Below are 22,286 nucleotides of genomic sequence, written 5' to 3'. Positions count from 1 at the left end.
ATCTATAAAACGGAAGGGACAACGGTATGCATATAGTATATACATCTCAATAAAATCCATTAAGTTTAGAATTCAATGTAACGATAACCACCAGGCATGTTACTTGTGCAACCCTCTATATTTTCAGATCTAAAAATATATTTGCAAAGTACAAAATTAAGCCCCTATGTGCACTTCCAGATGTACAACTTTCTCACATGCTTACCATACCAATGGGTGCACTCGCACTCGAAATAAATCAAAACATGTGTAAGGCTCCAAGCCAATTTACGACTGATCGATCAAGTTGGGGGCAAGAAAACCCAAATGGGGAATGAATCACGCTGGTCATATGCATGCTCGTAGCATGGTGAGCATGGGTATTTCTGGCCATCAATAGATAGCTTTTCCATTTGTTTATAGTTACCTTTTGACTGGAACAATGTTGCCCGGGAACGTACGGGAACGTAAGCTGCCAAAGTATTAGCCAAGCAAAATTGTTTAGCCATCGACTGGGCGCCTCAGACACAACAGACGCTATCATCGCGAATGAGTCAAGTCCAGATACAGTTGCTTAAATTTCAGAGTACGAGTATGTGTGTTTGATTCAATGCTACACGATAAGATATTGTTATCAACTTTATCTCTCTTTGGCTAATGTCAAATCGCTGACAGCAGTCCACGAAAGACGGGTTAGGAGAGCCTCGAGAGCCTCCAGAGAGAGAGAGCTCCCTCCTGTTTGAGGGCGATCGTTCCTATGGGTTAGAATTTCCGTATATGTACTCTTATTGCTTGTTGCTACAAAAGTATGCTGACCGAGAACTCTCTTTGCGATTTATTTATGAGTGGTAGGCAGCTCCCTGTCCCTGTGCCAAGTATTTGCACGCATTTAACAATATCTATAAGTATTTAAGTCGCCTGGCTGGGTGTGGGTATGGGTTATACGTCGTATACTATATGCATGGGGCAGGCAGGCGCACATACAAATGTTTATATATCATTGTTAGTTGTATCGCTATCAACGGTTCTTCGACAGTTTGCCGATAGATCAGTTTGCGCATGGAGGCTTCTCTTTCCAGTGAACCTTGTATATAACAGGAAACACATATATCCCCTCAACGCATTCTACATATGTGAACAATAAAATTCAATATATTTTTCTTGTACGAATAAGCGCTCGTTCAGTTAGGACCTCGGGCGCAGTCGGTGCGCGGCGGAGAACACTCAAAACACCTATATTTAATCACAAGCAAAATGGTATGTGTTCACCCAAGGATCAGATAGCCCTAAGTCCCAAGCCCCTAAGCCAAACCGTTGAAACACCCTCCCATTATCATGTAATAATCGAAATAGTAGTATTCTTTTGAAGTGAAATGAAATCCACATGGTATTCGGAGTATATTGTGTATAGTTTTTTTTTTCATTGATTAAAAGTTGTAATTGAATATAATATACCCAAAAAGGAACCAAAACCAAGCAAGACATAAATATGTGAAGTCTTCCAATCTGAAATATATGTATTACACAAATACAAGGACTATTTATATCATATCTTGGAAACGACTAGCTTTAAGATTAGATTAAGTGGATATGTATATGTAGAAATCAAAGTTTACAGATTGAGACATTATTTATATGCCTTCTCATCGAACCAATAAGAGTATTTGAATCTTCGGCAACGAACAAAAAAAGATTAGCAATTTCTATCCGTAAGAAGTTTGTTTTACTCTATTACCCAAGCAAGTATAATAATTGTGAAATGCAATGTTGTAAAACTGAGGGCTATAGTCCCGCCAGATATCCATCTGATATCGAAGCAATGTTTATGGATTGCGATATGACGACCCTGTAAGGCGGAGGCAGAGCTAAAAAGTTCCTCAATCATGGTGACGAAAGGATAGAGATATCACTTCAAATCATACCAGCTAAGAGTACCAGTACTCGTACAGTGAACTACCAGCCAGCTACCCAAACATGCCACTTCAGTGCGGCTCACCTTTTGATGGGACTCGCTCTCTGATTAGTCAGCTGAGGTGAGGGCACTTAGATATTGTTATGGTAATCTTATCAGTTCCCGTTTTTTGGCAGTATGTGTTTAGATATGGCCAGGTCTCGCCTCAAGAGAGCGCCGTGCGACTGCGAGGCCTCAAAAGAGAAACACTCCGACTACGGGCCACGGGCAATAGCGGATTACACCCGTACTCGTAGTGCTCCCAAAGTTCTCTTGCACGGATGTAAGTGGAAGAAATTGGGCTCTCTCGTTGGGACTATCTATCGGTTTGGTTCTCGTGATCGTTTACAACCTTACAATTCGATTGAAAGTTGGTCTTTGAAGGTTCTATTTTTTTGTGTGTGTCGATGGTTATTATTATTAATTGTTTCTGTGCTTTTGGTGGAAGTAGAACCGAACCTGTAAAGTCATGCCATCGCGTCAGATAAGCAAGGTGTAACCTATAAAGATAACGTCTGTGCACTTTGATGACGTCTCTTTGCCCGCAAATGATTGGCATTCGAGCCTGATTCGAATACGGAACTCAGTGCTACTCTTATACTTGTGCACATGTACAGTTTGTGGAACCAACTCTCAGTGCAACGTATACCATAGTACCTAGATGCCTAAATGGCACAAAAACAGTCGTCTCCATTCGGCAGATAAGATTGGTTTATCTCTGGCAAAGAGTGTGCGAGCTTCGGCTTTTGCCGGTGGCCAATCCTTAGCTCAACCCATTGGACAACACATACCGAGAGGGAGAGAGAGAGAGATTGGGTGCCTATTGGTTTCCCAGTAAGGTATATTGTATATTCCCGATAAGCAATACGACCAATTCGAGTTAAACGAAGCCTTTGCCGGAGAGATACAGAAATCGGTCAGTAGTAGTTATGCTATTGTTTCGCGTCGGTGCCGTGCTACACTGTCCCCCAAAACGTAAATATATATATATAAAAGAAACGGACACTAATCGTATACTCGTACCGCATTCACGTACCGGATAAGTGGATCAAAGGCAAGATGGACAAGATATTCGAAAATTTTCTGCACATAAGGGTGAGTTTGGAGTCCAAAATTTCGATTGGGTAACCTAAAAAGCAAGCCGTGTCGTGCCTATTTCCGGAGTATTAGATCATACCAACATACAGCCATCTATTTTTTCGTTTCTCTTTATGCCCGATAATCAAAAAGAGTATGGGGAATATTAGATTTGTGCGGAAAAGTGATGTGTGTCACGCCCAGAAGGAAGCGTTTCCGACCCCATAAAGTTTATATATTCTTGATTAGCATCAATAGACGAGTCGATAACGCCAAGTTCTGTCCGTCTTGTTTGATGCCTAGTTCTCAGAGCCTATAAGAACTAGAGCAAGGAACTTTTGTATTCTGACCACTGTGATATCACACTATATCAAGTTTGCCCCGCTCTCTTCCACCCCCACAAAGAAGCAAAATCTGTGGCATTCACAATTTTGAAGAAGTTGAAGAAACCAGAAACCCAAAAACGCAGAAATATAGAAAATAATCATATCTTCCAGACTGCAGAATCTGGATCAGATCGGATCATTATAATAGCCAGACGGAATAAATGAAATTTCGGTTTCTACGTAGCGTGGCCCCGCCGCTCACTCATTTTCTGTCTCTCTCTCTCACACACTCTTTGTCGTGCATTATGTGCGCCCTCTGGCGGAGTACCGGCCCTAGCTGCTACTCATAACGTTCCCCCTCGTTATTATTTGTGATTGGGTTATCTGTCTAGCAATTTACGAGTATATACTTCAGAGTAAAACAGCTTTAAACTTAAGATGTACTCAAGTGATGTAAGTAGATACTCTCGTAACAAAAAACTGATCCTGAGTTCCCTGAATCGCGATATATATGTATATGGATTGACTTCCATGATAAGAAATGAATGGCAATACCAATAATAGAATAATCTATAAATAAGTGACATTTCAGCAAGTCTTTGGAACTGTATGTTTGTATACGATTCTCCAATATTTTCCAAAACCATCATTTAGTGTACCAGTATGGATGGATACATATGCCAGAAATCAGTGTACTATATAGATCAGAATAGTTGCAGTAAGAACTAAGGAAAGCAAAAGGAAAGACACAAGTTTTGTGGGATATTCTCTGCATGTATGAACGAACAGGTATGACAGGTATCCAAAGTCGTCACCACACCTGCTCTCCTTCGAGGACCATCCGCGCGTTCTGGCGAAGTACCGGCCCTAGCTGCTACTCATAACGTTCCCCCTCGTTATTATTTGTGATTGGGTTATCTGTCTAGCAATTTACGAGTATATACTTCCGAGTACAACAGCTTTAAACTTAAGATGTACTCCAGTGACGATATAAGTAGATACTTTCGTAACAAAAAACTGATCCTGAGTACCCTGAATCGCGATATATATGTATATGGATTGACTTCCATGATAACAAATGAATGGCAATACCAATAATAGAATAATATATAAATAAGCGACATTTCAGCAAGTCTTTGGAACTGTATACGATTCTCCAATATTTTCCAAAACCATCATTTAGTGTACCAGTATGGATACATATGCCAGAAATCAGTGTACTCTATAGATCAGAATAGTTGCAGTAAGAACTAAGGAAAGCGAAAGGAAAGACACAAGTTTTGTGGGATATTCTCTGCATGTATGAACGAACAGGTATGACAGGTATCCAAAGTCGTCACCACACCTGCTCTCTTTCGAGGACCATCCGTTTGTCGTATGGATGCAAACATGCACTTCATAGCGCTTGTCTTTCTGAGCGCCGAGAAGGAGTGGATGGTCCTCCCCATAGTGGATGACATCACCTTATTACTAAGCTCGCCTTGGGTACATCGAATCTGAAATGGAAACGAAGAGTTCCGAACAGACACGAAGCCCGAGCCCGGCTGCATGTGCACGTGTGTGAAGCATACAGAACGTCAATATCTATTCAGATATCAACTGATTTTTGAATGCTGCTTGACACTGCTTGCTGCAGCGGGTAGACAAAGCGTACCTCACAAACAAGACACAAAAGCTTTACCCCCACCCGATGTATCGTTTATAGCAATCTTAAGAATTTCGTATTGTATTCGCTGACCCTTGGCCCAATAAGACCGTATTTCAAATCGAAGTTTAACCGTTGGGAACGCTCTAAGACTATGAAAGTAACCTGAATCATTCCTTCAGTCAGAAATATTAAATACCGATTGCAAGTACTGCGGTTAGAAAGTTTGGAAGAATGAAGTGTCTATCAAATGAAGAGTGAGTGGGAAAAAACACTGAAATTTTCGGATCCAACACAGGCAAAAGCTGAGACGTAAATTCGAACATACCGAAGTACCAAATACCAAATGCTACCGAATCGATAAGGTTGGGTGTCCATACTCTGGCCGACCGAGGTTGAAGATCATACTAAAATGTCTCTTAATGTCTGCACATGGGACTTTTAGAATTTTTAGGAACAAAACGATATGCCCCCAAGCATCACAGTGCAAACACAATTACCGGGTTCAATAGAACCCAAGAACCCAAACAAATTCACCGATGAAGCTCAAGGAACATACATAAATTTTCATGTGATTTATTTTATTTGACTGGAACGTCATCATTGATGCACTTTGAACCCGCCCCATCAACTACAATATGTGTGAGCAATTACTGGTGTATACTCGTAGACATTGGAATACGAATAGATCGCAAAACTTCGACTGACGTAGCGACGTCAATAAGTTTGAAGCGTTTTATTGGTTCCGCCAGCTGTGCGTCCCAAAGCTGAGAATATACTCGTATGGGGCTGTGAAGCGACCTGAAGCTGTGAATGGGAGTGGGAATGGGAATGGGAATGGAAATGCAGATCCAATTCTCAGTATGAGAACGGCTTTTAAGTGGCGCACAACATCACATCATCACGCGGCGGGCATCTCGCGAGTGCGCGCTATGTGCTATACTATACCTACCTCTTACCTACCTCCTGTTATTTGTCGTTGTCGGTAATAAATGCCATAATATCGATCGGGGATTTACATAAAAGGATATTACTGGTCTATAAGGATTAAGCCCTGGAACATCTGTAAAGTGTTTAATCGCGGAGTTTCCATTCCATTACGTGAAACGCGTCTTGTGTGCTCATAGAGTTTGAGTCATGTAAACACGAAAGTCAAATATGTACCACGCACTGATCGGCCACTACAGATCTATAGATATATGTAAATACGAGTATACGTATGTACGAAGTAGAGACATGTGCTACAATGGACGTGGATGTGCATCATAGAACCTTTCAATTGAAGTGTTAAAATTACCCACTTAACATCGTTTTAAGGTTATACACATTTAAATGTGTGTTGAGAAAAAGTCGATAAATGTACATACATACGGTGTATATACGGTGTGTACGCGATTCGGGCGGGAGACCAAATGGAATAACAATAATAACAATAGCCATATCCCCTACAAAACAATAGCAACAGCCAGGTGTTTGTTTGGATACCCAACAACAACAACAACAACAGAACAAACGAAATTCCCATTACAACAGGGAACATCCCAGATCCCAGAGAATGATCTTGCACGCGAACAGCTACCAAATGCCCGTTGCTCCAAGCTCCAGATGTTGTTAGACAATGAATTTCTTCGGCCATGAGCAATTAAGCGGATTTCGACGCATCGATCGCATTGGCTCCTATCCACAAGCGCCGTCGGGCGGAGTCTGGCCTATAGATCGGGAATCCTACAACTGGAATCATCATCATCACTATCACTATCATCTGAAGGAGACATTCCAATGGCACAGGCGTAAGGTGCGTGTGTGCCGAACTTTCTTAAACGAAACTATGTATGTATGTATATATAGAGCTATGCGACACATAGGAAGAGCTATATGTACATATATATTTATTAACCCTATTAACCTTTACCCAAACATATTCATATTGATAGTTGGAAAAAAAGATTCGTCGTCAGTCGGGCATTGCTTTACACCTATGGGAGAGCACATGTACTACTACTACCTACTTTAGAAAGATATTCTTTAAGTACATATGGCCGTAGATAATGAAGATGATTCACAGTTCGACAAATAGAACCCCTTGATAATACGAACATTCCTAAGAAAAAGCTTGTTATCGATTTAAGTTTTGTTTGAACGATTTATCGCTTTCTTTATCGCTGTTTCAAGCCTGTCTGTTCTTTTCGCAGGGCTCCAGAGTTAGTACAATAAATGATTGGCTTCAAATACAAATTGGCGGGCCCGATTTGGGCAAAAAGAAGAAGCCATCCAATCAGAATCGCATCAAATCAACAAAATATACATTGATCACATTTCTGCCACAAAATCTGTTGGAACAGTTTCGACGCATTGCCAATTTCTACTTCCTGGTGATGACAATAATATCTCTTTTAATTGGTAAATATTCACCCCAATACATAGGTATTTGCCAGGTTATATTCCTCGATTGGTGTTTCTTTTGTAGATAGTCCTGTGTCGCCGATGACCTCACTGCTACCCTTGGTATTCGTGATTGCCGTCACTGCCGCCAAGCAGGGCTATGAAGATATTCTACGGTTTAGAACAGATAACGTGGTGAACGCCTCGCCAGGTGCGTACCCATTCTACCTATACCTGCAAGAGTCCCTCTAATATATATACTAAACCATATCTGTTTAGTGACGATTATCAGGGATGGTGTAGAGGCTATAATCAAATCTCAAGATGTGGCACCCGGTGACCTGGTGGTGGTGGAAAAGGACTGCGATGTACCGTGCGATTTGGTGCTGTTGCGCACAACAGATCCGCATGGCAAGTGCTTCATAACCACCGCCAATCTGGATGGGGAATCGAATCTGAAGACCCTGATGGTGCCCCGGGAGCTGCCCACCGTCGATCTGCAGGATATGCACAAGCTGGGCATGATCGAGTGCGAGAACCCCACCACCGATCTGTACAGCTTTAATGGCAAAATCGAGCTGAAGGGCGGCGAGGGGCGTGTGCTGCCTTTGTCCGCCGAGAATGTCCTGCTGCGTGGGTCCCGTGTTAAGAACACAGAGTGTGTGATTGGCTGTGCCGTCTACACGGGCATGATCACCAAGCTGCAGCTCAACAGCCGGCTCACACGCAACAAGAACTCCTCCAGCGAGATTTACATCAATCGATTCCTGATTGTCATTCTGGTGACCCTGATAGCCATAGTCACTCTGCTGTACTTCCTGAAACGGTGAGCATCCACACATTTCATACCCCTTTTGTATCCATCTATATCTTCCCATCTATTTGCAGCTACAATGAGCTGTTTGTGATACCAAAGCTTACCTATCTGGGGGATGCCACAGACAGTTACAGCGTGAAGCAGTTCTTGCAGGACTACCTGTCGTTTCTGATCCTGTTCAACTACCTGATACCCATCTCGCTGTATGTCACCATTGAGCTGCAGCGCGTTATCGGTGGCTTCTTCATGGAGTGGGACATGGAGCTGTACGAGAACGACACCGATCAGCAGTGTATCGTAAACACCTCGAACCTCAACGAGGAGCTCGGCCAGATCAACATACTCTTCTCGGACAAGACGGGCACTCTGACCAAGAACGAGATGAACTTCCAGCAGTGCTCGATAGCGGGTCGAAAGTTTCACTTTAAGAAGACGCGCCTGGAGGAAGAGGAGACCCATGCCCTGCTGGACATAAACAAATTCAATGCAAGTCCCGATCTGAACTCCCTTTCAATGTATGTTTTAACCACCAGATAAATGTGTTCTTTAGGCGGACCAGCGCGTATTCTTCCAGGCCTTGGCCATATGCCACACTGTCCAGGTGGCCGCTGGCTCTCTGGAGGAGGCCGACGCCAGCAGCAGCACCACCACCAAGAAAGAGCCTGCGGTCACGGCCAACAAGTCGGGACCACCTGAAATGTACTCCATATCGGACATCACCGAGGAGAGCCACAATTCTAGTCAACAGAGCGAGCTCAATGTGAGCCACAACATCGAGAATTCGGTGTCTGTCCATCCGAATGGAGCAGCCGCCGCCGCCACCACCACGACCTCCTCCTCCTCCGATGTGAATCCCCTGCTGGTCTCCGACGACAGCTACAGCGTGGAGCGGCGCAAGCGGCCGCAGGTTGTGAAGCGCAGTCCCAACTTTGCCCGTCCCGCCAATCGGGTGCACATCGCCCCCACCAGCGACACACAGATCAATCAGACTGAACTGAATGGGGGCGGCTCCTCCTCCCCCAGCAATGGAGCTGCTGGCCTCCAGCAGGCCACCCATTCGCCAAACATTCGTCCAATTTCACTGCAATTCCAACGCTCTACCTCAGAGAGAGACCTCCCGCACTTTGGCGAGGCCCAAAATGGTGCGGCTCTCGGCCACCGCCGGGCCCATTCCTACGGGGCGCCCAATGCCTATCTTTCCAATCCGATTGGCAGCATCACGCCGTCCACCAGCGCCATCTTTCGCTCCCCCAGCACCCATTCGCGAGAGTCGTATGCGGCACCGACCTTCACGCGTCAGCCCACCATTCTGGTGCGTGCCGAATCGCAGCGGAGGAAGAACGAGATACGTGATTTTATATTGTAAGTACTTAAACACTCTCAACATCCATATGAGCCCCCCATTTGAGTTGCACTCCTTTCCGTTCAAGCACCCTCGACTACCAGGCCTCGAGTCCCGATGAAAAGGCCCTGGTGGAGGCCTGTGCCAATCTGGGCCTGGTCTACACCGGCGACGATGATGAAATACTCAGCGTGCGCATTGTCCCGCCGCATATGGACTACAAGCGTCCTTTCACCATTGGCAAGCCGAAGGAGGAGAAGTTCCATCGCCTGCATGTCCTCGAATTCACGTCGGATCGCAAGCGCATGAGTGTCATAGTGCGCGATGCGGAGGGCAAGAAGTGGATCTACACCAAGGGAGCCGAGAGCTACGTGTTCCCGCTGTGCGCCAACAGTTCTGCGGACTTGGTGACCAAAACGGATCATCATATCAGCGACTTTGCACGGCTGGGCTTGCGCACACTGGCCATAGCGCGCAGGATGATTGGGGAGGAGGAGTATAGGGACTTCCTACAGGAGCTGGCACAGGCCAATAGTTCACTCGAAAACCGAAAGCAGCTCAGCGAAGAGTGCTACTCGAAGATTGAGAGCAGTAAGTGGAACAATCCAATCAGTCATGAATTAGACAGAGAAAGGGCCAACGATATATCTGCAACTTCTTTATAGATCTCGATCTGCTCGGAGCAACGGCTGTGGAGGATGCTCTGCAGGATGATGTGGCCGATACGCTGGTCTCCCTGCAAGCGGCTGGCATTAAAATCTGGGTACTTACCGGCGACAAAGTGGAGACGGCCCTGAACATAGCCCTAGCCTGTGGCCACATACCGCCCGATGCGAAAAAGTACTTTATCATCGAGTGCAAGAACCGCGAGGACATGCTGCTGCACTTGAATGCCCTGGATCGTGAGGTCATCTTTGGCATTGGCCAGGAGTGTGCCCTGCTGATCGACGGCAAGAGTCTGGCCGTGGCCCTGTCCGAGGTGGCCAAAGAGTTCCGCGACGTGGCCGTCAAGTGCACGGCCGTGCTGTGCTGTCGCCTCAGTCCGCTGCAGAAGAGCGAGGTGGTGGCGTTGATCAAGTCATCGAATGAGAATTACAACACGGCCTCCATTGGGGATGGGGCCAACGACGTGTCCATGATCCAGGAGGCACATGTGGGCATCGGCATTATGGGCCGTGAGGGCAGGCAGGCGGCACGATGTGCGGACTTTGCCTTTGCCAAGTTCTGTATGCTGAAACGGTTGCTCCTGGTCCACGGACACTACCACAGCGTACGGCTGTCACTGCTGGTGCTGTACTTTTTCTACAAGAACATTGTGTTTATGGGGATTATGTTTCTGTTCCAATTCCATACACTCTTTTCATCGTCTTCTGTCTACGACTCACTCTTTCTGACCCTGTACAATGTGATCTATACATCGCTGCCCATTCTGTTCATTGCCATCACCGAGAAGCCCTATACCGAAGAGAAGCTGATGAGGTGAGACAATCATCAGACAGTCAGAACCAGAAGGAATCAACCATATGATGTAATCCCTTGATCTATTTATACAGAACCCCTCAGCTGTATAAGAAAAACACGGACAACAAGCAGCTCCATTGGCCCTACTTCCTGATGTGGGTGCTCTTTGCCATGTACCATGCGGTCATCATATTCTACTTTGCCTTCTGCATGTTCTCCTTCAACAATGTGATCCTGAGCGTTGGCCAGACAGCGGCCTTCTCCTGCTTTGGCACACTACTCATCTGGGGCGTGGTGATCGTGGTTAACCTCAAGCTCTGGCTGGAGTCCATGTATCTGTCGTATTGGTACATCTTTACGCTGGTTATCTCCATACTGGGCTTTATGGTCACCACGGTTATCTACAATGTTATCAATCTGTAAGTGCTTCTTCTATACCACATCCCCCGTCGCCCATTCACCGCTCTAGCGTTGCTTCTTGTTTATTTCAGGGACTACGACACCGACATATACTGGGCCTACAATAATCTGTTGGCCTCCCTGCCAGTCTGGCTGTGGGTCTTACTCGTTTCTGTGGCCTGCCTGGTCCCGGACTTCACCATCCGTATGCTGCAGCGTGGCCTCAACATCAAGCACTTCAGCATCTTTCCCGGCAAACAGCGAAAGCTGAAGCTGCGCGAAAAGTTCGAGTCCACCTACCTGTAGATCCACCCTAGGCCATAGTTGTTTTTTTTTATACTGATTATTAATTTATTTTCCCCCTTATGTGTACATATCTTTTTATTTCTAAGACGAAAAAAAACTATTGTTTTGTTGAAAAATCGATGCGCTTCGTCTTTCTTCATATTTATCTCCCGGAGAACATACGCGACCCTGATCTCGCGCACTAGTAAAATTCTTCGCGCATGCTAGATACAATAGTATCTACTATCTGAGTGTGTGTGTGTGTGTGTGTGGAACCACATCGAGTTAGGGGGGCGTACTAGAAACTAATTTACTCTACTCTCTATTGTAAATATCGGAATACAGAGGCAGATTGCGCTACAGTTCGGCGGCATTGCGGTTCTCTTATGAATGGGTATAGGAAAGGCACTAGATTGGGATTTATATCCAATAAGATATACATATATGTATATACCTGAAGATATATCAAGCCAAAGTTGAGGTTTTTTTTGTACCAATTTTTACAAAATATATTTTGGATGGCAAGGTGTTCTTTTTAAAGATATCTGTGTGGCTTAATGCCCAGCAAAACAAGCCACTAATTATGCAAATTTTCCAAAATTCAGACTGAAGGATTTATACGTATGCATCTTTGGCAGTATTTCCTTCTGTATTATTCTCATTGTTAAAGGAGTTCTTTAATAGCTAGAATATGGATTACCAGATGGATTCTTACAGGTTTCAACCTTTAAAATAATAGTAGAGCATTGTTTGCAGAAAATGCCTTGCTGTAGGATCATATAACTCACTTTTACTGAAGGAACAGCATAAATGTAGGCATATATATTTATAAGTATTTGTTTACTTTCATTTCCACACATTATCTGTAATTATTTGCACTGGATTTTGCCAACTATTTTCGTTGCTGACGACTCCCAGTCGCAGTCCGATGCCAGTCCCTGCCTGAGTCATATACAGAGGGCATTGCAAAGCCCTGCCTTCGGCGCAGGGGTAGGGGCACCTGTCAGGTCGGTGCGGCCTCTTACGTTCATCGAGGAACGCTTTATGTTATCTTTGAGGGGGTGATGTTGGTACTGGCGTCGTTCTCATTCGCATTTCGCTGAGGCAATACCGAAACTTTTGATTGTGAAGCCATTTTCATTGATAATGATATCTCTCGCAGACGTACGGCACACACACATATGGGTACAGGTAGTCTACAGGTGCGACGACGAAGATACAGGCCATACAAACGTACATGGGGCATGGCATTCATTCGCGGCAATATGTTGGCCGATGGAGAACGTTACTAGAGGACCGACCGATTGGCTAGCAGCGTTTTATGGAGAGCAGGCGAAGAGTTCGCTGGGTTAGTTAGTGGTCAATATAATTCGATTGTTTCCCCAAATCAAATGTGCTGTGATGTGTGCTATCAGTGGTACCCCTACCCATACCCCTGCGCCCCAATGGTTGTTGGTATAGATTTCACGGACGCCCTAATGCCTCCACACAAGTGCAAATCTATATCTGTACCTAGCGGAGTGTGTGTGTGTGGTGTGTATGACTATGTCAGGAAGAAAATTCATAATCATTTATTTTCAACACGGAATTTAGTTTAGTTTAGGGCGGTTCTCGTAACGCCAGTGCGTTAATGGATCGTTGTATATTACGAGTATAATAAAGAAAATACTTATTTTTCCACACAACACACATACTATGTCGCTGAACAAGGCATTGTCGAGGGAAGACCTATCGGACAGTCAGACACAGAATCAGATTCAGAGCCAGAATCCGAATCAGCCCAAATCCACGACGATCTTCAAGTATGAAAAGTCCTCGTGTCTGTTCTGTAATGAATGGTTCGACGCCCAGACATTCACAGTGAGTAAAACTACTATAAAGTCGGATCTGATCGGATGCTGATCCGTGGCTGTGTTCCAGGAACATCTGATACACTGCGGCCAGGTGCTAGAGGAGTGCCCGAACAGCTGTCAAGTGTTCATACCGCGCATTCGCATGCGCTCCCACCTGAAGGAGTGTCCCCGATCCAAGAATCTGAACAATCAGCGGCTGAGCGTCAGCATGGATAGGCTGGATCAGCCGCCCGATCATCGGCTGCAGGTCCTCGAGCAGGACATCAGCACCATACGCTCGGTGCTCAACGAGGAGATACGCCAGCGATTGCATCTGATCACCGATGTGGGCAACATACGCAAGCAGAACCAGGTGGTCGAGGACTGGACCCGAGGCACGGACGAGACCCTTGGGGGTCTGCGCCGCCAGCTGGAGGCGGAGGCCTCTCAGCGGGCCTATGCAGAGGAGCAGAATCAAATAGACTTTCAATACTGTTGCAATATCACTCAGGTGGGTCCACGTTCACATCTCTGATCGCCTGCCCTTATTGATCGTGTTCTCCCTGGTGTAAAGTCCTTGAAGGAACAAGTCGAGATCAAACTGGATGAGGCGCAGAAGCTGGTGAACCAGCTGTCGATCGATGTGACCTTCCACCAGAACCAGCTGAACGACAACATCCTCAAGCTCGAAGAATTGATCTTTGAGAACGAAAGACTGAATCGGTGAGTGCTGGAAACACATTTGAAAAGGTCTGTTCACATCAAGCTTAAGGGATAATCCTCAGGGATAAGTTCTTTCGGATTGAGGAGTTCCTGCAGCAAATCAATGAGGATATTAAAACCAAACTGGGTACCAGCGACTATGCCACCAATAAGCAGGCGACCCTCGACTATGAGGTAAAGAATGTCAAAAATATTGTGTGCGAGACGGAAGAGCGCTGCGATAAGCTGCAGAATGTGGTGCAGGATCTGGATCGGTCTCTCCACCAGACCATGCAGAACCTGTCCGATCTGGAGAACCAAATGGCAATGCAACAGCGCATCGCCAGTGTTCAGAATATAAGGGGTAGGTCCAGAAAATCCGGGGCCCATTCCGAATGATTGCTAAATAGTCGATTGCAGGTCATCTGATCTTTCGCATCAAGGACTACTCCAAGAAGCTAGACGAGGCCAAGCAGTACGACACCATACTGCACTCCGCCATGTTCTCCAATAAGGCATTTGGCTATGCTCTAAGGGTGCGTCCAAGTCGTATCTTTCCATCTAAAAGGTATATTTTAATCAATATACTTTCTTTATTCCCAGCTGGATATCTACTTGAACGGCAAGGGCACTTGGAAGGGTCGCAATCTGATTGCCTGCCTGAATGTTCTATCCGGAGAATACGATCCATTGCTGGCCTGGCCCTGTCGCCTGCAGGCCGAGGTCGTGATCCGTGATCAGTGCTCGAATCTGGTGGAGGCCCAGGACTACGTGAAGACGATTTTTGTGCGCAAGAAGAGCGACGACTTCATCCAGAGCAACCAGTACTTTCACATACCCCACAAGGTCATCACCAGTCGGAACTATTTGCGCAACGATTCCATGTTCATCGAAGTTCGGGTCATGAAGTAAAAGGTATTCCATTTCGTTGTGTTACTCGAAAAATCGTTATCTTTTTTTGGCGGCTTTTCGCAAATCGATGAAGGGGGCTTTTGCCAATCAAAAGAAGGCATGTCACGGGCAAATTGGACCACAACATTCCAAGTTTGATTGCACTTTATTTCTTTTTGTTTTCATTTGGAGATCTGCTACATGGCGTGTAGTTGTAGTGTAGACTAAAAGAGCGACACCTATTGGTCAATTGTGTTGTGCCTGTGCCACAGTGTAATCTTACATGTATTCTAGACATAGAAATGTAGAATAATTTTTCTTAAATGGAGCTCTAGAAATTTAAGCAAATTTGCCAAATGTGTTGATTTAATGTGTTATTTTTTCGTTTTTTCGGTTGCCAAAACAAATTTAATACCATTCCCGAGTCGGTGACCTTATGGCTGGGGTTTGAAAATATACCATCAAAAAGGGATGTAGGCATATTTTGTTAGCCCAATAAATAACAACACATGCCATTTAATGGAGAAAGAACAACATTTATAATAATTTATTAATTTGAGAGCAAACTGGAGGAAGAGGCCTTAGTTACGTTAAAACCCATTTTCCAAATACAATCAATGTATGGTAGATATATGTCTTTATAAAAGTGTAACGATTGAAAATGCATACTATTCTACAATACAATATTTCGGTGTATGTTTTCGAAAGTTTTTTAAATGCTTCAGCATAGGCAATAGATTTACATTTTGAGGCACAGTTCGATGAAGTAAATCTAATCTATTTTCACTGGGCTCGTACTGGTAGTTTTTTATTGTACAATTTAAAGAATAATAAAATAAAGAATTGTGTGTTTAAGGGTACATCGTTTTGCCCTTTGAATGTATGTGTATGTAGGGTGTGGTGAGTGGAGGAGTAGAACCATTCAAATATTTGGCTTTCTTGGCTTGCTTAAAAAATGTTTATAACAAATTACTGAAAATTCAGGTAATATCTGTGAGCACTTAGTGTCTACAAAAAGTTGGTCATCATCATCATCATCATCAACATTGTCCATCTCCCTGGGCGTGTGTACGTACGTATATATGTAAATTATAATAAAATACATAGGAAAAAGAGAATACATATTCGAATAATTGAACCTTTTTTTTTTTTGCTTTTGATTTGATTTAATTTGAATAATTAATAATAGGAATAAACTTAAGATGAGCGCTGCTCCCCCACCAGTGCGTAAAGGGCATGCTTATAATGGCCAGAAGTGTCGCCCTGCAACGAAAGTAAAATATACAATTTAGATGAGAGTCTTAATTTTCATTGATCAGATCATACCTTGATCCAGCTCTTTAGAGACTTGCCGTACAGACGCTCAAAGGCCACTTTAATGTCCGACATATCAATCTGAAGGAAAGAGAATAGAGCTTTTTTAGACAAAATCCGACAAATGACCAATCTCCGATTGCCTTTATACCTCGCAGCGTGTAATGATGACACGGATCAGCTGAGTGTCGTTGGTGCCGATGCCAGCCATGGCCTTGTGCAAACGCGAGGCAAAGTAGTCGGCCTTGTTGGTCACACAACGGAAAATGGCAATCAGGCCCTCCATAATGTCACCGGAGAACTCCTTCTTGATGGCCTTCTCCAGCGAGTGGCCGGTCATGCCCTCATACTCTTGGAATATCTACAAAGAATAGAACTATTGAATCCATCCATTCGCGGGGGCCACCATTTGCCACTCACCATCTTCAATTGTGCATAGTTCCTTTGGCACAGGATCATGTTGAACATGCTCTCGTCGGTGCCGACACGTAGTTCGCCCGCCTTCAGCAGCTCCCTGGCATCATCCTTGGCCTGATCGGGATCGATGCGACCGCTCTCGTCGCGTGCCGCTGTGCAGAGCGAGGTGAGCAAACGCTTAAAGTTGCCCGATGTCTCCGACTTCAGCTCGGACTCCAGATGTGCGCCGTACACTGAAAAGAGGGGAAGATCCATGGGTGATGTCTATGTCTGATTTATGTTCCAGTGCATTGACAACTTACAGCGTAAGTACTGGTTTTTGATGGTGTATATCTCCATGTTGGATAGCGTGCAGAGGATCTCGATGAGTACCTCTTCGTCCGTGCCAATGCCGGCCATGGCATCGTTCAGCTCTGCACAGTAGTAGTCGACAATCGGCTGGAGCAGACCCACGAGCAACTTCTCAAAATTACCGCTCGTCTCCGACTTGATGTCCTCGATCAGGTCCTTGCCAAAATGGGTCTTGTACTGGCGCTGGATCTCCTGGCGCTGTTCGTTCGTACGCCTGCAGATGATATTGATGAGGGCATTCTCATCCGTGCCGAAGCCCTTCATGGCCTTGCGCAAGTCGTGGGCATCCTTGACGGGATCAAAGCCTTGTGCAGGGAATAGAGTGGGCGTTCCCTGGAAGAGTATGTGTATGCATGAGATTTATTAGAAACAATGACGTCCCAGGATTATGGTTCTATGGATGGAAATGCAGTTTCCCAGTAAAGAAAGGGAATGCTGTTTTTGGTGGTGCGTTGGTGGTGGCCCAGCTTGATTGATGACAAACCTCTTTGTGAGCTGTGGGTGACCGATGCGCGTGCCCGTGCCCATGCTCATGCCCATGCCATTGACCCTGCCATTGGCCATGGCCATGACCATGACCATGCCCAGCATCGTATCCGGCTGTCATGGCTGGAGTGAATCCACTGCCAGTGGGATAGGGGGAATTGGTAGCTGGTTGGGCCCCTGGATACGGATACGGAGCAGTCTGAGCGCCCCCATGCAGCTGATGAATGTTATGGCTATGGCTATGGGACGGGGATGGGGAAGGATGCGATTGTGTCATTGGATACGGATTGGAGTTGGGATACGGGTAGGATGCGGATGCGGAGGCGGATGATGCCGGATAGGGTGGATAGCCACCATGCTGACTGGGTGGGTACTGATGGGGTTGATGGGGTTGGTGGGGTTGGTGGTGGCTTGGCTGTGGTGGGTATGGCGGCGTGGAGGAGTATGGTGAATTCTGCTGCATCGGTGGCACCCAACCAGCTCCAAAGGGTGCCGCATTTGGTGGTGGCTCATTAGTAGTAGGTGGATGCGATGAATAAGGCATTCCAGAACCCTATAAAAGTCGAAAATATTCACAATTGATAATTATCTACGAGAAAAGCGCTCACCAAAAACATTTTCAATTTCAGATTAGTTTTGCAGATTTTGTATCTTTTTTCGAAGATGTAATAAATAATTTGGAATAATGAAAGCTTTTCGGTTCACATTCTCTATGTTGTGGGCTTTAGGCAGAGCAAAAACAAAATACTATAATATTTCCTGACAGAAGTACAGTCAAGGCACACTCTGAGCGGACAGTCGGACACGTTGATTCAATAAAAAAATTACCCATAAGCAAAAGGATACATTCCTTTCGGAGAGGGACCATGGAGCATCCATTCACCATGAGGGTTTTTTTGTAAAGCAGAATGACAAATTGTCAGTCACGTGTAAGCGTAGATCAAGTATCGTCCACGCTGCCTAATAGATTTTTGTTATTGAAAAAACTTTCTCTATAAACAAATTATATGCAAATTAAATTTATTTCCTGTTTATTATGTTAAATTGTTTTTCCAAGCAACTCATTAAATATTTTTTACTACCCCAAAAACCAAAGCAAAAATCAAAACGAAATGCCCAGGTACAAATTTGTTTATAGTCTTTGTACAATGTGTTTATAAAGTTTCAAAAATGTAAGATTAACGTGCCAAAAATTGTGGTGTGGTTAAAATAAAGCCATGATGATATTAAAAATAAATATATAAAATAAAATATGGGATTTTGCTACTTACAAAGGGATACATTATGGGGAGATTTCTAGGTGGTGTTCCTGTGTGTGAGATTCAAGTACTGGAAAAAGGTAAAATATGCAAAAACTCTAGGGTTTAATTTCAACGTTGAAAATATTTAACTAACGGAACAAATAACAAAGCAGAATTCGTAGAAGTTTTTGTTTTTTCCTATTTATACAGTTGTTGTCATGGGGAAGCACTACTACACATACTATACTAAGAATATGCTACACATAATCTAGATATGTACTTATCTATACAGCTTGAAAGTAAAAGAACCTCGTGGCTTTAATGTCTTAATATTAATGACTGTTAATGGCGGCAATTATTTGATAAAGTCTAAGAAGTGGTTTGATTGTAAATAACAACACCTCCACATAGATAAGGGAACTTGTAGTAGCGGTTAAAAGCAATCGTGTCTTTGGTGGGTAGTACTAATTAACTGATAGGCCAAATGATAATTTAAAAACGATTAAATATGTTTAAGAAGGCTTTGCGGGGATCGAGAGAGCCCATGATGAAATTTCTTAAGGGTGGAGTCGTCCGCTGCAGTGAGGAGCATCCACGCTTTAATGGCTCTTGGAGAGATAAGCGTTGGAGAGAGATAACGTTTTAAGTTCTGCACGCTTGCAAGCATACTGACCAACGGATGGATCTCGAAAGAGAGCAGATGTGGTGACGACACCACCTAATAAAGAAATTTACCTTGAGCCAGCCGACGCCTGTGAGAGGACTCTCGCCCTTCAGCCTTTACCAGTCATTATCAGTTGTCAAACCAAAACTATTGTAACCCTTCGTTACACCCAATATTAATTGTAATTAAGATAAGAGAACTATTCAAAAAATATCTCTAAAAATATATGCGACAAAATCTATAATTTTCTACAGTCCTATAGTGATTGATGAATCTGATAAATTTAATTCACTTGTAGTTTTCCTTTCATGAAAACCACTTGCGACTATATTTGATTTTATATTGTTTATATATGTACAATAAATAAAATAATCAGCGGTTTTTATCAAGAGTAACCGAGAAACGAAGGCTATGTGAGTTCGTGGTTTTATTTACTGAATAGCCCATCAAATCAACAATTAATTATGTTTTGTAAGCAAACACAGCAGACAGAGGGACAGAGAGAGAGAGAGAGAGACAGGGAGAGAGCAGCCCTCATATTGTTGTATGCTCATCTAAAAATATATGTAGCATATACTTTGGGCTTACGTCACTCAAAAAATAACGCACATGATTAGTCAGAATTAATCATAATTAACAAACATTCTTCTCGTACTCCAAATCTGTTGCTTTGCTTTGCTTTTCTGTGGAATGACGCATGTGATTTTCCAGTTTGTTGTAAAGTTTCTGGTGAGGGAAGCTTGGGTTTTGGCTGTGATTCCCCTTCCTTTATTATGACTATCTGAAAAACTTTGCAGATATTCCCAAGCCACAGACCATCCAAGGATGGGATGGGATGAGTCAGGCTTAGTGGCTCTTATTTACGGCTCATGCGTATTGCGTACACGGACACACCTTTCAGACATTTGCTTATTTATTTATGGGAATGCAAACAAATTGCTAAAGTGAAAGTTTTATACAAATGTGTACTGGACACGTGTACGACGAGTATTCGAGAAGAGTATTGTATATTTGAGGCCAGACATCTACTAAAGTAAGTGATATTTGGCTGAAATTTGCATGAGTAATGCATTATCAGAAAGAAAAGTGTTTCATGCCCATGGGGAGGTTGGGGGATCATCTACTATATGAATCATCTTACATTCTGAGCGACTTGCTCAGAACTTTTTCACCCACATCTCGGATAGACAGAGACGGTATGGATATTCGGTAAGTAGACGTCTAGTCAGCGGTATAGAGAGAGAGCTATTATCAAATGGAAATCGCATTGGTACTATCACAACATTTTAAATAGTAATTATATCGTTGCAAGGTCGCAAATCAACAGATGGGTGGACCACAAATGTACACAGATATGGCAGCAAGCAGCAGTCAGCCGCCAGTGCACATGTGTGTGGGTGCATTTGGCGGAGGAAAAGATAAAGACACAAACGAATGCCGCCCTCTCCAAGTCGTCGTACGATATGTCTTTCTTAGTACATACATACATATGTACATAAATATTTATGCATGGAAGGGGAGGGAGGGATTAGGTGTACACGATCTTTCGAGTTTGTTTAAAACATTTGCAGGCCACTGACTGACTGCTCTCTCTCTCTCTCGCTCTATTGGTTTGTAGCACAATTTATATTTTGAAAAAAAACACAAACGAATTCAACCACACAACAACTGAGTTTTACTGGTAGGAAAAAACCGTAACAAATCTGCTATATAAATATGCAAACTGTTTTAATTACTTTAAGTATCTGTATACCCGACGACCGACGCGGCACGTTGCGTGTACTTAATGTGTCGAGACAATATATCTTATCAACCAACTACTTGTTGCCTCAACCACTTCAATGACAATCGATGGTACAATCGACAGTACTATCGATGCTACGAAAGGGCACTATCGGCACTATCGATTTTTGAAATGCAGACCTGTACTAAACAGCTGACCCAAAGAGCGCAATTAAAATCGAAATTGAATTTAAATTTGTTTCAAGAATGGTGGCAGTAGCTGGCTGCACACAGGACAGGGCAGCGGCGAGCAGCAGGGGGGCCACTGCCCCAAATTCCTTCCAGGTGTGGAGTATGGAGTATGTTCTAGCTCTGTTCCAACGCCACTGCCCATTCCGCCCTGTCTTCCAACTCCACCTCGCTATTCCTATTCCAGAAATATTAACTCAAAACAAAGCATAAACGTTGCAAGGGTTATTTATTGTAAGTAAATTTCGGTAGCTGAAAATATTTAAGAACAAGAGAGTAATCAGTATATTTTCCTGCATATGCTGCTACGCGGGCATTGTCTATACTTACAGACAACATCAGTTCCAAAAGTTCTTAATTTGAAATTAATTTAAAACTGAATTATCCAACATGTTAAACAAAGTGTGGGATGTTTCTGAAAATAATCAAACAAATTTTAAACTTTTGACGGGAAGAATATGTTTCGTACTCACAGATCGGTGCTATCCGTAACCATCGTGTGAGTTAAGTAAAAAATAACAACGAAAATTTGTATAATTTTCCTGAGTTTTGAAAACGAAATGAAAAGATTGCACGAAGAGTAGCAACTTAAACAGCCACAGAAGTCCAGCATCAGATAGACAGCGGAAAGTTAAAGCGTAAACGAAAATAATAAAAATTTTTTTGCCGAGTCCATTTTACTAAAAGTTAACTGAGAAATTTTGAATTTACTTGGAATTTAGAACGATAGAACTAGGAACGATGTTGCCGGTT

General features: G+C 43.8%; 3 protein-coding genes across 10 annotated transcripts; 2 read left to right on the top strand and 1 right to left on the bottom strand.

The window, feature by feature from the left end:
• The first annotated feature begins 1,027 nt into the window (after positions 1-1,027).
• LOC4815289 (probable phospholipid-transporting ATPase IF) lies at positions 1,028-11,805 on the top strand. 3 transcript variants are annotated; one of them, XM_033382944.1, is made up of 10 exons: positions 1,028-1,236; positions 7,171-7,378; positions 7,446-7,571; positions 7,640-8,186; positions 8,249-8,663; positions 8,728-9,539; positions 9,608-10,110; positions 10,185-10,998; positions 11,073-11,399; positions 11,472-11,805. In XM_033382944.1, exons 1-10 carry the CDS (start codon positions 1,234-1,236, stop codon positions 11,683-11,685), a joined length of 3,969 nt encoding a protein of 1,322 aa, XP_033238835.1. In that variant the 5' UTR covers positions 1,028-1,233; the 3' UTR covers positions 11,686-11,805. The 3 variants fall into 3 exon arrangements, with proteins under 3 accessions (XP_033238835.1, XP_033238834.1, XP_001355070.3); XM_033382943.1 differs by lacking the exon at positions 1,028-1,236 and adding an exon at positions 2,264-3,025; XM_001355034.4 differs by lacking the exon at positions 1,028-1,236 and adding an exon at positions 5,833-6,773.
• Positions 11,806-12,902: 1,097 nt separating this feature from the next.
• On the top strand, positions 12,903-15,735 carry Traf-like (TNF-receptor-associated factor-like). Of its 2 annotated transcripts, XM_015186527.2 has the most exons (7): positions 12,903-13,012; positions 13,375-13,524; positions 13,585-14,007; positions 14,071-14,219; positions 14,282-14,562; positions 14,619-14,734; positions 14,802-15,735. In XM_015186527.2, exons 1-7 carry the CDS (start codon positions 12,986-12,988, stop codon positions 15,108-15,110), a joined length of 1,455 nt encoding a protein of 484 aa, XP_015042013.2. In that variant the 5' UTR covers positions 12,903-12,985; the 3' UTR covers positions 15,111-15,735. The 2 variants fall into 2 exon arrangements, with proteins under 2 accessions (XP_015042013.2, XP_001355071.2); XM_001355035.3 differs by lacking the exon at positions 12,903-13,012 and having other exon boundaries at positions 13,055-13,524.
• AnxB11 (Annexin B11) lies at positions 15,710-21,523 on the bottom strand. 5 transcript variants are annotated; one of them, XM_033385552.1, is made up of 8 exons: positions 21,299-21,523; positions 18,929-18,986; positions 17,656-18,210; positions 17,123-17,504; positions 16,824-17,053; positions 16,555-16,764; positions 16,416-16,484; positions 15,710-16,352 (listed from the first exon to the last, which is right to left on the bottom strand). In XM_033385552.1, the coding sequence occupies exons 2-8, from the start codon at positions 18,938-18,940 to the stop codon at positions 16,287-16,289; spliced, it is 1,524 nt and encodes a 507-aa protein (XP_033241443.1). In that variant the 5' UTR covers positions 18,941-18,986; positions 21,299-21,523; the 3' UTR covers positions 15,710-16,286. The 5 variants fall into 5 exon arrangements, with proteins under 5 accessions (XP_033241443.1, XP_033241445.1, XP_033241444.1 ...); XM_033385554.1 differs by lacking the exon at positions 17,656-18,210 and having other exon boundaries at positions 21,299-21,491; XM_033385553.1 differs by lacking the exon at positions 21,299-21,523 and having other exon boundaries at positions 18,929-18,998.
• Positions 21,524-22,286: the final 763 nt, after the last annotated feature.

This window comes from Drosophila pseudoobscura, chromosome X (genome assembly GCF_009870125.1).
Source record: "Drosophila pseudoobscura strain MV-25-SWS-2005 chromosome X, UCI_Dpse_MV25, whole genome shotgun sequence".
NCBI lineage: Eukaryota > Metazoa > Arthropoda > Insecta > Diptera > Drosophilidae > Drosophila > Drosophila pseudoobscura.
This window is presented reverse-complemented; position numbering and strand designations above follow the sequence as displayed.

Excerpts from the sequence above, each read along its gene's own strand:
- LOC4815289 (XM_001355034.4), top strand. The coding sequence starts at position 6,597 with ATGAATTTCTTCGGCCATGAGCAATTAAGCGGATTTCGACGCATCGAT. Across the intron at positions 7,572-7,639 it reads CGTGGTGAACGCCTCGCCAG|TGACGATTATCAGGGATGGT; the intron begins GTGCGTACCCAT and ends ATATCTGTTTAG. Across the intron at positions 8,187-8,248 it reads CTGCTGTACTTCCTGAAACG|CTACAATGAGCTGTTTGTGA; the intron begins GTGAGCATCCAC and ends ATCTATTTGCAG.
- Traf-like (XM_015186527.2), top strand. The coding sequence starts at position 12,986 with ATGGAGAGCAGGCGAAGAGTTCGCTGG. Across the intron at positions 13,013-13,374 it reads GCAGGCGAAGAGTTCGCTGG|GCATTGTCGAGGGAAGACCT; the intron begins GTTAGTTAGTGG and ends TCGCTGAACAAG. Across the intron at positions 14,735-14,801 it reads CATTTGGCTATGCTCTAAGG|CTGGATATCTACTTGAACGG; the intron begins GTGCGTCCAAGT and ends CTTTATTCCCAG.
- AnxB11 (XM_033385552.1), bottom strand. Across the intron at positions 17,054-17,122 it reads CAAAAACCAGTACTTACGCT|TGTACGGCGCACATCTGGAG; the intron begins GTAAGTTGTCAA and ends CCCTCTTTTCAG. Across the intron at positions 16,353-16,415 it reads CTCTAAAGAGCTGGATCAAG|GGCGACACTTCTGGCCATTA; the intron begins GTATGATCTGAT and ends CTTTCGTTGCAG.